Below are 17,398 nucleotides of genomic sequence, written 5' to 3'. Positions count from 1 at the left end.
TTGGCCAATAATTACCCCCTTTACCTATTTATCAAAGCAAAGGAGGAGGCTGGGCAGTGTATAAAAATAATTATATCACAAAAAATAACTAAGGTTTAAAGACCTAATGTAAAAGTTTTAATAGTTAAAGTTTTCTTTCCCGCCACTATCTTAGTTTGCATAATGATGATCTATACTCAGGATAGGCCATCAGTAAGGGATTTATAGGGGTTTGGCACCAATAAAAGCACCTTACCCTACATTTTTAGAGGTAGTCTCTGGAAGTGCAGTAAATGTTGAAAACAGACAAAGCCTTTAAAAGGCGGCCTTTTTTATGTTTACCACACAAAGCCCCATATATCTTGTACTAGCCCCTTTTTAAATTAGCCAATAACTGGGGTTCTGGGAGTCCAGCTCCCATCATTCTAATATTAATGCCCTACACTAATGATATTTTATTCTTGAATAACTCCCTTAAAGGGAATCTGTCACCAGGGACCTAATTTTTACTAAAGACAGGTTGCAAAACCCCATTACAGCTGCAGTGCAAATATGTATTTCTACCTTCTCTAAGCATTTGCATCTTATATGTTACCTCGCACCCTGACAGAATCCTCTGTGTAGTCCTAGGGGTTGGGCTTTGGTTTGGATGAATGTAAAAAAAAACTACATATGACTTGTCTTTGCTGCTCAGTCTGGGCACTTGGCCCTCACCTGTGTGCTCCTACGTGAGCACAAAGGCGGGGCAAGAGTCTGCAGCACAGACAAGTCACATGTTGGTTTTTGAAATGCATCCAAACCAAAGACCAACCCCTGGGACTACACAAAGGATTCTGTCTGGGTGTAAGGTAAGTTCTAACACACAATTATATGTGTTCTTAGAGAAGTGCAGAAAGACATATTTGTAATACAGGTGTGATGGGCTTCTGTAACCTGGTTGAAGTGAAAATAAGGTCCCTGGTGACAGGTTCCCTTTAAGTTTAGATTTCAAACTATTGATATATATATGTCCAGTGGTTGCAGCTAACCCTTTGGCTATGTTGCAACATATAGTGGCAGATTTATCAAGCAGTCTGAAAGTCAGAATATTTCTAGTTGCCCATGGCAACCAATCACAGCTCAGCTTTCATTTTACCGGTGCTCATGAATATTTTAAAGGGGAGCTGTGATTGGTTGCCATGGGCAACTAGAAATATTCTGACATTCAGACAGCTTGATAAATCTGCCCCATAGTGTGAGAAGGCCTTGTATACTTTTTTGGGTACAGACAATATTGGCTGTATCATACCTTCATGTAGCTACATCACAGAACAATGAAGGTGTTGTATCGCACCTCGCAGCCTGCTCCCATCACTGTCCTGTCATGGCTGTAGGTTTGCTATCTAGCTGCTTATGGGCTCTTTCGTGCATACATTTGAATTTTTACATTTCAATGGCTCAGTGCTTTCTATACCAACTCTCAAACAATAAAATAAATACACCTATTCCAACATTGACATTTCCTTCCAAGAAAAAAACCTTCCATTTACTGGGACGTAAAAACATGTATTCAGGGTCCATAAACTCTCAGATAAAATATTCAATACTTTGGGTTAGTAATAAAAAGCATTTCAATATCCACAAACAAGACGAGGACGACTGCAGGGACAAGCGTGGGCTCAGGACAACAAAGCACAGACGACTGCTACAACAGGACAAGGGGACGCTGACAACTGCGCCCCCAAACAACACTGCATGACAACTGCTTCCGCAGCAGAACACCACACCGGTACCTGCTGCTCCAAAACCTGCAACACAACGATAACTCCTGGCCCAAAGACAAAGCAACATACAAGACTGCGGACACCGCATCGCTATACAACAAGATGGGAACACTGCAAAAGTTTACATTTTCAGTATTATTCCACAGGACCAAATCTGATGAAAATGACACATAATCCGTCCTACTGACATGTTTGTGAAAATCATTGCTATCTAATGTTTCCTGCTGTGAGCCTATGAGAATGGAGAGACATTGATGTTTACTGTTATACTGTGATGAGAAGTCTACAAGTATTTCTGTCCCCACAGTAGGTAAAATTCAGAGGAACACCAAGTGTAATGTTACATACTTGGCAGCAGCAACTCAGCAGGGGCAGCAGCGTCCAAGCAGCGGACTGTCTGCAGCAGAACAACCGGCAGGAGCAGCAGCGGTCCCAGCAGAGTACTGTCTGCAGCAGGGCAACTGGCAGGAGCAGCAGCCTCCCAGCAGGGCATTGTCTGCGGCAGGACAAGTGGCAGCAGCAGCAGTCTCCCAGTGAGGCACTGTCTGCAGCAGGACAACCGGCAGGAGCAGCAGCCTTCCAGCAGGGTACTGTCTGCAGCAGGACAACTGGCAGGAGCAGCAGCCTCCCAGCAGGGTACTGTCAGCAGCAGGACAACCAGCAGGAGCAGCAGCCTCCAAGCAGGGCATTGTCTACGTCAGGACAAGTGGCAGGAGCAGCAGCCTCCCAGTAAGGCACTGTCTGACGCAGGACAACCAGCAGGAGCAGCAGCCTCCCAGTAAGGCACTGTCTGACGAAGGACAACTGGCAGGAGCCGCAGTCTACCAGTAGGGCACTGTCTGCAGCAGGACAACCGCCAGGAGCAGCAGCCTCTAAGCAGGGCAATGTCTGCAGTAGGGTTAGCAATTATTAACCCCCCCCCCCCCCCCCCCAGTCCTCTGCAAGCTTCTCTGCATGTACTGCATACTGATACTGTAATGTGGGGGCACCAATATCTTTTAACATTTGTCCTTCACTTATAGGTGTAGTGTTCCTTTACATAGCCAACGGTCTGATCCTCCATACGGACATATAGACTGGTGTGTTAGTGCATCAGCTTTTGGTTTTAAGAAAGTCATTTACTAATTTTAATTTACTAAGGTTTTACAGTTATTGCTGCTTTAAAAGGTCACAAACTTTAAACAAACTTTTGCACAAATCAATAGTTCAGGCAAATCAAACAAATACTCTCTCCTGAATTACCACTCAAAGATATACAAGATTACATAGCGTCTGCGGAGAGGGGAGGTAGAGACAGAGTCGCTAAAGAATCTGCAGCAGCTAAATAAATGTCTCTCTCACCCCAAGTGTTTTAATTAAATCAGAGCTGCTCATTTTGATGTCCTATGTGATGTTTCAGAGAGATGGAGACTCGTGGTCTCCTATAAATTGTGTGATGTATTGGAGACATCATTGTGGTTAGTCTCCACCAACTAGCACATGGACAACCGAGAAAGAGAGAAAAATACTATTATATAGCTATTGATTTCTGCAAAGTTTGTTGAAAGGTTAAGTACACTTTATGAAGTTTGGACTAATGTGGTAAACGTTTGTGTGTGAGAAAATGGAATGATATTCATTCTAATGTTAGGGGGGAAAGGAATGGTAGAAAGGAGATGTAACAAAACAAGACAGTTCTCTAACTCGCTTTCTGCACCTTTAGCAAAAGGACCCACCACCAATGCGATCACACCACAGAGCGACACAAGCAAGAACATGAGCTGTAACACTGAGGTATTACCTGGTATGTGACGCTGCATCGCTCAGGCTGTAGGCGCTGTTCTCTCTTGTTAATGGCTTGGCGCCTATAGGGACCTTAGTGTGATTCTCCATAGTGACAGGGGATTCCCTTTTTCCATCCAAGGCGTGAGATTCCCTGTCACAAGTCCTATCAGTTATTAACCCTACATCACTGACGCTATGCCACAGAGGTGCCACCTTCTCTTTAGGAGGACCGGAGCGTGGAGATGTGGCCGATGCCCCGGGAATGGCTGAACCAACATGATTAGTGCCATAGGAAGATGTGTCAATGCCGCTGTCAGCGGATGTGCCTTGTATGTAGGTGTAGCTGCTGAGCTCGGACTCCAGCCGCTCCCCGCTGTCATACCACTTCTCCTCACTGTGGGCGCTGGACGCGTTGCTGGAAAGTGTATTGGTGCTTGAATGGCTGGAGTAATGGCTGTCAGTCTGGAAGTAAAGGATATTTAAAATTGACATAATATACAAGCATTAAACAGGTCTACTAGAATGAGTAATTTACTACATTAAGCAGACACTTTTTTAGTACTGGCTCCAGGTGGAGTAAACATAACTTTTAGTTACTCCCCTCCTGCGCTCCAGTCACCACCTTTCTCTGTTAGCATAAGGAGACTCAGCAGTGATGTTGCATCAAAAGCACCCTGCTGTTACGCCCTGCTGCTGTGGAGTGGGTAAGGCTGTACTGGGTGGGCGCTCTCTATGCCACTGCTGAGAGGCTGGTGGTGACTGGAGAGCAGGAGAGAGGCAAGTATACGTTTCTTGAAAATTAGGTTTGAGCACACAGTGCTAGGTATTGCTCCTGGAGAGCCGTGTAACAATACACCTTTGTGTGTGTTAAGTAGAAGCAGGACTGTGAAAATGTAACTTTTAATCCAGGTTTTCAGCTCCTGCCAGACTTTTTGGGGCGGGTCTATTAACCTAAAGAGATTTCTACTCTCTGCAATGAACTGCTCAAAAGCCCCTCCCCTCTGCTGAGTGACAGCTGTAAGTATTCAACCAAAATACTGAAAGAGCTCCTACTCCCAGCAGAGAGGAGCTATGAAGAAAGTGCAGAGAGCAGAAAGCTCTTCAGGCTGAAAGGCCTCTCCAGAGCCCTTGCAAGAGCTACAGTGCTGGATTATAACTTTCACTTTTCTTAATCATGTCACTACTAACATACACAAAGTTATGGCTACACAGATCTCCAGGGCTGCCATCTAACAGTTTCCATTGCTTTGACAAAACTGCTGAGAGCTTCCCTTCAACGAAGAAAGGTTCAGCACTCACCTGTCCCTGTTTGTGAGGCGATAGGTGAAGCACAGGATCCTGTCGTATAAGTCTTCCTGTAGGGCTGTCTCTGTATGATGGATGGACCTTAGACACAGCAGGCATGTGGCACGTTGGCTCTGTAAAAAGGTAATACAAGACCTTTAGATTGAAGTATAGGTTTGTTCTTAAGTTGAATTTGTATGCAAGTCGAAACTGTATATTTTATAATTGTAGCTCCAGACAAAATTTTTTTTTGCCCCAGTGACAATTGGGGTTTCAAAATTATTTGCTGTAATGTAACCAAGGATTATCAATAAAGCTTCATTAAAGACGTCTTACAGCTGAGCAATGTAGATTGGGACTAAACAAAAGCATCCAAAGAGCTTCATCAGAGGTCACAGTGGGGAGAGGGGTTAGTCTTTAACTAGGGGTCGTCCGTAGTCAGGTGTCCTTAAGTAGGGGACCACCTGCATATGTAATATTATAGACAAGGCACATCAGTAAAATATCTTCATGCATTGCTCAACTTTCATTATCTTCATAAAGGCAATGCTGGAAGAAAGAAAAGGAGAGCTGGTGTACTCCTCATTTCTTGTGCACTTTGGGCATAGAGTTCCTGTAAATGACTAGAAGTAATGTTTTCCTTAGGAAGGAGATGATCTTGATGTTGCTTCATAAGATAGATCCATAATTAGCACATCATTAAATGCTATAGATTGTGGCATTAGAGCCGAGAAAAGACCTGAAGGACCGAGATAAAATTAATTATAATTAATAACTTCCCTCGCAGCAGGTCATATCAAGGTGCGGGAGATCTAACACGTATAATTTTATACTAGTGTGCTGCCTTATAAAGAGATGTGAAAAGATAACTACTTATGCTCAGAGGAGGATGGCAGAGGTACCATGCCAGCCTATGGTAGACTAGGGCATCATTCTGAAGTAGTGACTCCTCCAATTGATAGCTGGGTTCTTTTGGGTTGCAAAATTGATGCCCTGTCAATATCAGTTGGTAAGGGTGTTGCTTCAGCAATGAGAGTGAACAGGAAGCAGAGCTCCATTTTATTTGTAGTGGCGACGCTGTGTTACTGCAGCTTAGCTCTTGGAGTTGGTCATGTGGGCAAATTGATGTGATCCGATATTCAATGGAGAACTTCTCCTAAACAAAGCTCATCAGGTCAGGGCCTAACGGCGCTCGTCAATTTCCACCAGCTCCATAGAGATTAATGGAGCAGAATGGTCATGCGTGGCCGCCAACTCCATTACTCTCATGGAGCAGACGGAGGTACGTGGGACCCCATCGGACTCCTTGTTTTCGTGATCTGTGGGGGGGGGGGGGGGGGTTTCTCTGTGGGGGTCTCATCTGTGGATAGCGCCTAACTTGTTTGTGGGGAAAAACCCTTTAATGCAAGTATCCTACCTATAGTTAAAATTTTCCTAAAAGCTTTTGAAAACGATATCCTTAAAAGAAAAATTTACCACCAAAGTCTATCATGATAAACCAGGGACAGTTATTCCTATATCCAGGCACTGTGACTGTAGTCTCATGCTACAAAGATACCTCTGTGTCATTGGCTAAAAGGAGAGTATCTCATGGTGCGGCCACCATCTTCCCCTGGCCTCAACCCTATAGAGAACCTTTGGAGTATCATCATCATCAAGCAAAAGATCTAGGAGGGTGGGAGGATGTTCACATCAAAACAGCTGCTCTGGGGGACGATGCAAAGAAATTCGATGGATGCAAGAATTTTGCAGGTGATATCACAGAAGGGTCCTATGTTACCATGTAACTTGGTCAATTAGGATGACTTGCAATCGCTTTTGAATTCAGTGCATGTGACCTGCAAATGCTGCAAATGACCATTTTCAGTTCTTTACAACCTATAAAATGTTTGGAAAGTCTGCTGTGCATAATAATTTTGAGCTTTTTTTTTTACGTTTTTAAGAATATACTCTAATCGTTTGGGAGGTTTGTTCAACATAAATCTATTTATACTCTAACGGGTGATGACTTTTTATTATACCGACTGTCATTTGCATCGACCATTTAGGAAAATCAGAGAAAATATAATTTGCGTAATAATTTGGAATGTCGTGTATTTGTTATTCATGGCCTCCTTCCTTCTAAAATCAACTTTAAGAGCCTAAAAGGGTTTTAGGGGTAGTACCAGAGGCCCTCTGTGCTGCAGCTTCACAGGTTGTTACAGGGTCTCACTCCTACTCATGCTCACTGTCTCAATCTCATGGCAGCAGAGGAAGTTTCAAAACAGTGGGAGGGAGAAGTGCTCTGCACAGTGTAACAGCCTATGAATCTGGTAACCCCAGAGCACTTCAGGCTCATTAGCATAATTATAAAAGCTGATTTTAGAAGAAAAAAGACCATAGATGACAAATATAAGGAGATCACAAGAGTTACAGTGCCTGGATCTATAAGCATCCCTGGTTAGTCTTGATTTTGATAGTGGATGTCCTCTAAGGCCGACACACACTTCAACAACATGCACACACTTACACTACTCTCTCAGAAAATAAACTTACTGTTAGCATCTTGGTAGAAACAAAACATCTGCCAAATAAAGAGGGGGAGGGGGCAAAAAAAACCCCAAAGCACACACATACATTCTGTCCCTCTAAGAAATTACGGAGCAGTATAATTGCTGCTTTGCCATGGTAAAATGTGCATAAACACTAGCTGAACAGATGGCTCCACAACCCAGAAATGGCCAAAGCTTAATTTTACGTTACTTAGCAACTCCGGATCTCACAGAATTAATCGGAATTTCTCAAGGTGGTTTGTGCAAGATCTTTTCTTCTTAGCAACAGAACGACAGTCTTTCTATATTTGTAAAAATCTAACGGTGCAGCTAAATTTTATCTGGTCCAAGCCCCCGTCACAGATGATGGCAGAGGCATACAGGGCAGTGAGGAGCTGCAGGGCTGTTGTGATGTGCTGACATGACAAGAATCGCTCTCCTGCCTCCGCTCAGCTCTCTGCTGCCAGGCATTTGCTTTACTCTAATACCCTGATATTTGTAAAGAGAACCATTTTAGTAGGAAAATTACATACGGAAAACGCTTAGCGAGTGATTTCCTACTATAAAAGGGAAACATTTTTGCTCTAAAGAGTCTTGAAGGTGTTTACAGTCAATGCTCTAATACTTCCTGTGCTACCCCTTTATCCTGATAAGAGTGTAAGCTCTTGTGAGCAGGGCCCTCACTCCCATTGTGCTATAAGATTATGTTTTTACTCTGTAATGCATTATTTTATTTGTATATGTCCCCCATAATTTTTAAAGCACTATGGAATATGATGGTGCTATATTAATAAAGATTATTATTAAAGAGGTATTCCCATAACAACAAATTAATGTCATTCCTTTTATGGAAAAAAAATACCGTATATACTCGAGTATAAGCCAAGGCCCCTAATTTTACCACAAAAACCTGGTAAAACCTATATTTTTTTTTACTTGAGTATAAGCCGACTTTGGGGTTTCAGCACATTTTTTGTGCTGAAAAACTAGGCTTATACTCGAGTATATATGGTAATATAATTTTTTTGTAGTAGTATCTTACAGTTTTCTAGATCTCTTCTTGTTTTCAATGTATGGAAAGCTTTTGTGTTTCCTACTAGTGGACAGATATCTGACCATGGTCACACAGGTGCTCGGTTTGTTATATCACACAGCTCTGATTATGCTCTATAACAATATAACAAGCCGTGCACCTGTGTGATCATAGTCAGGTTCTGTCTACTAGTAGTAAACATAGAAGCTTTCTATAGAAGGACAGCAACAGTCAGAAATCTGTGAGGAATTGATACAGAAAGTATATTGAAAAATTGTATATATCTTATCATAAAAACAATATATCAAAGTTGTCTTTAAAACTATAAAGGCTCAGCATACAATTTCAGGTGTAGTTGATCATCTAATGTGCATGTGGTCTCCTAACTCTCTTGTAATGTTAACCGAACCAGGGCCAAAATTATGCTCTTCTAGCCTTATGGGCTTGATGGAGTCCCTATGGATATGAGTGCCAAGAGCCTTTACTGCTACACATAGAACTGGAGATACAAGCAGTTAAAGACATGGAAAGGCGGGCTGTAGATAAAAATGCATTTTTTTTCCTATTATTTTTTTTTTACTGCTTGTATCTCGGGTTCTTTAGATCACAGAAACAAAATCCTGATGCAACTTGAAAGGTGTAATTCTTATCATTAATATGACACCAAACCAGTTTCTAGGCCCTATAGAACAGAAAAAAATAGGGCATCTGAAATGACACTCCCACAAAGTATCTAAATTTGACCCTTCCTTGCTTATTTTCACACGACTTAGGGGGATTTTTCTAAGGTAGGGCGACACTTCACATAAAAGCGGGAATTCTAGAAATGACATTTCATACCCTTCATGAGGGCGCTTATGGTTTAATGGGGCAAAATCTGGTGACTGGTTCCCTTTAACAAGACAATGTCATTGTTTATATTCTGGTCAAATAAGAACATGTCTGATGTGATCAGTTGCATTTTCTTTGTGATTTATTAAGCCTGAGAAGGCGAAGGCATCCAAACTGCTGCATGGAAGGTAATAACCCACAAGCTCAGGTGCAGCAGTATACATATATTGCTTTCCTTATTTGGAGAATAGCACTGGATATAACTGGATATTACTCCTGTGCAAGGCTGATTGATATTGGAGAGATAGGGTGAGATTCACAAAGCTACAAAGAAATGAGTTAACATCTATGTCAGCAATGCAGTGCTACCCCCTGCTGCTTTCCACAGCTAATATTTTACTTGCACTGACAGCTTAATTGTGTAACGCAATAGAAAAGAAATTGGTAATAAAAACATGTAACCAGTGCACTGAATACATGTCTGACAGTGTTTACACATAGACAAGATATAAAAGAAGATTATGTGCATCATATTAGCAAAACCTGAGCAGTCTTTTAGTGGCCAGACATACACATATATACACACACACAGCACCCATGTCACAGCTCTGCCAGTGCTAGTCTCATGATGGATCAAAGAATTGGGTTGTCTAATACAAATCAGACCACCGATCAATGTCTCCAGCAGGACTGACACAATAAGGTCGACACAGACAGATACTTGTTGACAGATACCATCAATTATGTCAAATGGGTGGCCCTGTGTTACAAAATTGGCTACTTTCACTAAAAAACAGCTTCCAACCCTCTCCATGTGTGTGTCCAGTTCATGTGCAGTGAATATGGCCAAGTTGCCCTATGGACAAATATACTGACATTTGGGAATCGCCAATTTGGGAGGGGAAGAAAGTGTGATACTGTCCAATCACATCCAATATTATCATACTGTGCCGCAAGTTCTGTTGGTTTGCATCCATTGGCCTTTCCATACAGTCTGTACGGTCTAGGGCCAACAGGTGAATCCAATGTGGAGATGAGCCGCTGATCCCACCAGTCCCTAGCATACTATGTGCTATATATTGCAGGTTCATCTTCCATCTCCATAGTAGATATAGAATAAGGCAACCATTCCTTTGATTAGCATTACTCTTCAGAAGAGCCAGACATCGTCATACTTACTTCCTAAAGTGCATATTTCCTCATGCATAAGAATGTAGAAAGGGCCCATGTGCTAGCCATAGTTCCGGCGGCTAGTCCACATCCCCATTTACTTCTAATGGTCTATTCCCACGGTATAAGCTGAACAAATGATAAAGCAGGACCTACTCCTACATTAATTTGCAGCCCTTTGCAGTCTCACCCGCCAATGACAGCTGGGAACAGCGCACATTCCTAAACACTGACTTTTGTTTCATTTTAGGTACACAAGCCTAACACTTGGTAGCTTTGAATTATATTCGCACTATTATAGTTTTAGAGTTTTAATATATCATTAATGAATTATAGTCTAGTCCATCTCCAAGGAAGGAGGATGCCAAGAGATTCAATAGTGCAGCAAGACAGAACAAAGGACCAATTTTGACACAAAGTTTAATACCCGTCATAGATACCTATTTGATCATTGGCGTTGTCATCACTTCTCTGCCAGTTGGGTGTAGACTTTCCACTGGCCACCAGGTCCCCCTGTGTATTCTGCCTGTCAATGGATGCTGGAGACCTTCGTCCAACCCCATACCTGTTTAGAAATAAAGCAAAGTTACTATTAGAAATAGAAAGTAGCATCAGTGTTTTGCCATTTTCACCTGCTGTAACCAAGAAATATCCAGACCTCCTGTATTTATTGTAAGGGGGCAGGAGATGGGGACTAAGAGCCAGGTTATGCTGGACCAAGGGGGGCACTTGATACAGGAAATTCTGGAGCATCTGGTAACATCATTTGAATTAAAATTGTATGGAATGTTTCCAGGCCTTTTAATACATGTATTAAGCAATTGTCTTGTATGACTCTGTTCCAGCCAAGCTTATACATATGTGTGACCTTCTCCAGGTTCCTGAATGTAGTATAACAGAGTGCAGGGCAACAGTTTTCAAAATGATGATAAAGTTTTTACTATCTTCTAGCTGCTTATTTTTCCATACCAGATAATAAAATAGATAATTAACCATATTATCTTCACTTAGGAAAAACCTACAGAAATAAACACATCGGAAAGCATTAGACCATAAATAATTTGGATTCTGTTAAATTTGCACTAGCAGCTTCTTTACAAGCATTTCCAGAGAGTAAAGCAGAAATCTTCATTAAGGTGTGGTGCAAGTGTTTGTACATTAATGTTCTCTGGCTGTTCCACATGCTGAGTCTTTTACTAAGGATAAACTTCTGTCTACTCTGTGGAATATCACCCTACAAGGCAATCATCAGCTACGTTGGAGGAGGACAGCGAGTTATGTACAAGTGATAAGTCATTATCCAGACACACAACACATTTCTGCTGTTCTCCTGCACACCTGAGATATGACACTGAAGTCACAGTCACACATTACAGCTTTTCCTTCTCTCGGGTCACTGAATACATTGCTTCTGTGCTTGTATTAAAGGGGTCTCCCTGATGTTATAAATATCTTTTACAGCAATAAGCCCGTCATTTACCTTTTCATACCCCTGCTGGATATAGCTGGATAATGAAAACACTCTCTTCTGTTTTGCTATGAACTCTGCTTCGTGTTCTCCAACATTGAGCCCATGTAATGTATATGAATGCCAGTGCTTTGTGCATACACGTGGATCCTAATATGCTGCACAACAGACCAATCTAGAAGCTCTGGAATGACTATGGCCTTGCAACATGAAGCATAACACAATTTCGTATTGTAAACCTTATTGGGATCCCAAATGCATACTCTGCACAGAAAGGTTGGGTCCGGCTCTAAAATAATAAGTCTTCTGTATTATTATTATTATTCTCTACCATGATTTCATCCACTTAAGAAAGCATAATACAGCTCCTGTACCCCTGGTATATAATACTTTAGCCTTGTTATACAGTCTACTTGAACGGTTGCAGCGACGTTGACCTTTTCACATGCTGACATGAGAGCTACCATTGCTAGATGACAATTAGAGGGATACATAACAATTGGTAATAGACTAGCTCAGCAATGCTATACATTCTCCCGGGATACATTATATGACATCTTTATACATGCACATAAGAAAACCAAGGCAGAAAAGCACTCATTATTTTCCATGGGTGAGTGTTGTGGGTGTGCTTAGCATAAATAAAGCTTGAGTGATACAAATAGCACAAGATATTTCCCTTTTAAGACCATACATTTATCACTTTGCTGCGTCTCCGTTTCCCTTGTGATTGTATATTACATAGACCTCTTTCGTATTCCCCCCACCCCCACTCCTTTGTTTCTCAAGTCGCATCCTACGTCTAGCTGTTTTCAGTATTGAATCTGTCTGGGAAACCAAATAAACAATATGAAGCGCTCCACAGAAAATAATGTTTCCAATTATCATAAACCGCACCACAATGTGACCACATCAGTTCAACAACACAGGAATTACGCTCATCTAGAACTCTTCTAGGAATAGATACAACATTTTTCGGAGGTGTGAAATCGGGTTATTTAGAGCTCCATGCCAAGACTGTTACTTACCACAAGAAGAATTTTATCACTGCGTAACGTCCCCGACAGTGTTGCACTGAAAAATGTCCATTAAATTGGTTTTCAAACTTATTCTCACTGTATACGGGCAGCCGTACAGAGAATGGCTATTTAGACAGATATTTTAGACCTCTTTAAATTAGCCAACGTGGCAAGAAGACCCATAAATTACCCCATCACAGCTCATGAAGGCCATGACAAATACATAGTCTTTGTCACGCTTAAATTTATGAAATTTGTTTTATTATTTAAAGTTATACAAGTTTCCTACACACTTTGTGTCAATTCCTTAGTTTTCTAGATCTCTGCTTGCTGTTGGTCTATGGAAAACTTCTATGTTTACTACTAATGGACAGAAATGTGACCATGGTCACACAGGTGCACAGCTCTGATTACTATCTATGATAAAACTAGCTGTGCACCTGTGTGACCATGGTCAGCTTTCTGTCCACTAGTAGTAAACATAGAAGCTTTCTATAGAATGACAGCAAGCAGGGATCTGGAAATTCGTGAGAAATACAGAAAGTATATTGGAAAATTGCATAACTTTTTATCATGAAAACAATAACAATTTGCTGAAATGAGGATACCCCTTTAATTATGGGTTTTACTACCAAACATCTTACGAACTACGTCCCTAGAAACCCACTGTGGGCAATCTTCGGGTTTGTGGACACAGAAACTAGTACCAAGGGCTGTATGCGATTGTTGATGACAATAGGTTGCAAAAGTATTCCTCTGACCTGGCTCAGCACCATGGCGCCCCTCTTTAAACTGTTCTTGGACAAATCTACTTTTATAATACACATGGACTGGAGACCTCCTTGAGCAGGGAGAAGCTGGTACAATTTTTCTTTAGTATTTGGGAGTGTTTTATCACTTTGCGGTAGTCAGAGATGAGGAAAGACATCAGAAATCACTTTGTAGCCACAGTGTGGTATCAGTAGTGGCAGCTTGTAGGAGATCCCCCTATAGAACGTAACTAAACCTTGGTGAGGAATAAGATCACATACTACACACTCGATCGTAGTAGTGTTTTTATAATACACCATGCTTGGGCATTATTGACAATCTGGGTCAAATAGACTAAATAATTCAGACCCCTTAGCTGCACATGGAAACCAATCAAAGCTCAGCTTTAATTTCATAAACAGCTGTAGGAAAATGAAAGCTGAGCTCTGATTGGTTTCCAAGGACAATAAGAACAGTTTAACCACCAACACTTCTGATAAAACAGTACAGTAGTGCTAATCTTCATAGCACCCCTCAAATATTATGAGACCAATTTTATGATCGAGGGAATATCTTCGGGGAACACTGCTATTATTAAGGACTCATATATAGGGTAACGCTATATTAGCAAGCCTTACCTTTAAGGTACCCCTTTGTCATTGAGGGTTTACCTTCAAATGACCTATCTCCGAGGGCTTATCTTCAGGATACAATTCTATATTTGAGGTTTCATTTTAATGGTACTTTTCCCATCTTAGCTTCATAGAAAGGTACCCTCTGTCATGTAGGTTTTATATTTAGAGTAATCCTCTATTGCAGTGATGGCGAACCTATGGCACTGGTGCCAGAAGTGGCACTCAGAGCCATTTCTTTGGGCACTCAGGCCATGACCCCAGGACAGAGTTCCCCAAAGAGGACCAAATCCACCAAATCTTCCTGTAGTCCCAGGCAACTTAAGAGATGCTGCTCTCAGCGCTATTTTAGAGTGACACTTTATTGGCTGTTTGGAACTGCGGGGAAAGTGAGAAGGTGTTGACAGAACTGCAATACCTTTTGAGGTCCTCATTCTGGACCCACCATTCCTCCTCTACAAAGAGACCCTGGAGAGAAGCTACAACAAGAGTCTGTATTTGCCTTCTTTCTTTGAACTGTATTGGTGGCCTCAGGGTGACGATACGATTGAAAGATGTGGAACAACAGGTAGCAATAAGTTACTGCTTAAAATGCCATGTTGGCACTCCACGGTAAATAAGTGGATTTTGTTTGTAGTTTGGGCACTCTGTCTCCAAAAGGTTCGCCATCACTGCTCTATTGTATGTGTTTAAAATGTCCCTGACAAGGAAAGCCAAGATTTTCAAAACATGTCGGACATTGCTTTGTACAGTGCAGCTTTCGGTCACTTCATGTAGGTCCTTACACGGAGTCGAGTCACCAGACGGGGCTCCTCCATTCTACACACAATGTAATATACATCAGATTCCCATCTTCAGCAAGACTCGGAAAGACATCTGCTTTCTACTTAACACAGTGAGAACATTAGCACTTGTTAGTTTTGGACTTATTCTGCAGGACATGTTCATATAGGTCTTTCACTGCACTCGCCTATCCCTGGCTTACCGGTCTTACAGAAGACTGCCCTTATAGATAGATTGAGGTTAACAAAATAAATAAATAAAATCATAAATTTGGAAATTCAATGACTACGGGAACAGAGACCAATATTGTATCGAAAATCCAAAGCCAGAATAGCTGGCCTTTCCCTATAAGAACAAGGAGGAGTAACATACCCTTCGGGCATGGATTTCTGCCTGTGACTGGAGCCTCCACTTGATCCGGTATCACTGGAGGTAGAAAGATTGCTAGGAGAGTTACGACACTGCTGGGATCGTCCAATAGCGACAGATGAAACAGAGACATATATCTCTGACGCCGGAGACAGCCTTATTCAAACCAGATAAGACAGGTATATTGAACAGAGTATTAGATGTCTTTCCCGCTCACCCTATCTGTTAGCTTCATGGATGTTAGTCAAAGGAGTTACATGGAAGTTGATCCAAAATGAAGGCAGTATGGTTCTCATTCATGGTAGTCTGGTGAGTTACTGTATTACTTGGAGGAAATGGTTTTTGTGGTTTTCACATGCCAAAACAAAAATCCACTCTCTGTTAAAGGGGAAGTACTGATTTTATAAAGTGACTATATAAAGGTAGGGTAAACCATCATTTTATAATCAATGAGATTCCCACAGGCAAGCAAATTTTTTTGGTGAAATGGTATTCACAGCCTCCCGACAGCCATGACTCGAATGGGGTTGTGCAGGGAAGGACAAGGCCAATCTCAGGCTAAGCAAACAACCACAGGCCGGACCTCAACTGACCATAAAGTGATGGCTTATCTTGGCTGTCCACATCAAACAAGCCCTTACCTCTTGTTCTCCAGTGGACGACCGTCACTAGAAATGCTGCGTGGAATGTTTGCGGAACGTTCTGGCGTCTGCATCTTCCCATCTCCTTTAACCGAAGATACTCTCGATGAGACTGGACTCTGAAGCTGGGAAGGGATTTGTCTCAGTTGTGCGGCCTCCCCTTTGGCTGCGTTTCTTTGCCACTTGTTATTGTTTCGGAAAGGGAACTTCAGCTCATATGGGATACCCTCGGTCACTTTATACTCCACAGTTGGCATGCGGTACGTCTCAGAGCAACCTCTAAAAGAACAAAAAATCCATAGTAGTCATAATATTTAGTGGGTGTAACTCCTTCCTTACATTTAGGGGGGACACCATGCACCCCAATTTTTGTAAACTGTTACATCTGGTTTTTGCAACTCCCAAATCGTAGGTGGGGGTTGTTTGGTGTCTTGGAAAACTGAAGGCCCCACTTATAAGCCCTCATGCACACAAACCGGTGCTTTCTCGGTCCACAAACAATGGACCTATTTGTCATTGTGCTTGAGGTCCATTCCAGTGCCAATGAGAGACGATCACTTGATTCGTAAACAACAAGTGCAGAAATAGGACCTGTTCTGATTAAGGGGCCCGGGCAGTCAGCTCACACACAGGGCTGTAGAAGCTTAAACTGTGTTTATAAGCCCCCCCCCCCAAAAAAAATGTTCATTATGCATGAGGGTAAAGTATCAGACTACCATTCTAAAATTATAAATAAAATGGAACCTATTTTTTTTTTTTGGCGGAGATGGTACAACATATGCTTTTTGGAGATACTGTATCCTTTATGGGCACATAGTGTACGACAATTGGCTAGTAATAGGTCAATGCATTTTTCCAAAACTATGATAAATGGATGAAAAGAACCAAATTTCAAACATTAAAGCTGTAGAGTTTGTGCATTAAATTAAGTGATGTAAGATGTTAATAAATAATGATTTCCCTCGGGTTCACCTGAAATGACTGCAGAATGCCCTAAAGACGATGAATACTAATTACACTGCGGATCACATTTTATTACCACATCTTTTACAGCTCTTAAAAGGAAACAAATAAAAAGCTGAGCACCATAGATACTGCAGGACTGACCCTCTCAATCAACATGTCCAGCTCCTGACTCTACGGCCTCCAGTAAAGCACTGAGCAGAATTTAGAAATGTTATTCTCATTGGTTCTGTAATAACCCAGATTGTTCCTACACACAAGCCACTAGAAATCAAGGGGTATCCCATAAAATACGGGGTCTGGCTGCTGAAAGCAATAGGTTTTATCATCCCATGAACACAAGTTGTGGGACTAATTTATCTAAACCGGAATGATGATTAAAAAAAAAAAAAATTTAGAAACAGAATGGACAGTGACA

At 41.7% G+C, this 17,398-nt stretch overlaps 1 protein-coding gene across 8 annotated transcripts in view; it reads right to left on the bottom strand.

The window, feature by feature from the left end:
• The window catches only part of SIPA1L1 (signal induced proliferation associated 1 like 1), a 158,651-nt gene that overhangs the window by 13,909 nt on the left and 127,344 nt on the right, over nucleotides 1-17,398 (bottom strand). For 7 of the 8 annotated variants that reach the window (XM_072115606.1, XM_072115603.1, XM_072115607.1 and 4 more), the window contains exons 11-15: nucleotides 16,018-16,296; nucleotides 15,380-15,532; nucleotides 10,796-10,920; nucleotides 4,806-4,924; nucleotides 3,523-3,968 (exon numbers count right to left, since the gene is read on the bottom strand). In XM_072115606.1, coding sequence (XP_071971707.1) covers nucleotides 3,523-3,968; nucleotides 4,806-4,924; nucleotides 10,796-10,920; nucleotides 15,380-15,532; nucleotides 16,018-16,296 — 1,122 coding nt within the window. The remainder of the gene's footprint in view (nucleotides 1-3,522; nucleotides 3,969-4,805; nucleotides 4,925-10,795; nucleotides 10,921-15,379; nucleotides 15,533-16,017; nucleotides 16,297-17,398) is intronic. The other variant, XM_072115608.1, reaches the window with a different exon arrangement.

The sequence above is a fragment of the Engystomops pustulosus genome, chromosome 7 (assembly GCF_040894005.1).
Source record: "Engystomops pustulosus chromosome 7, aEngPut4.maternal, whole genome shotgun sequence".
Classification (NCBI taxonomy): Eukaryota; Metazoa; Chordata; class Amphibia; order Anura; family Leptodactylidae; genus Engystomops; species Engystomops pustulosus.
This window is presented reverse-complemented; position numbering and strand designations above follow the sequence as displayed.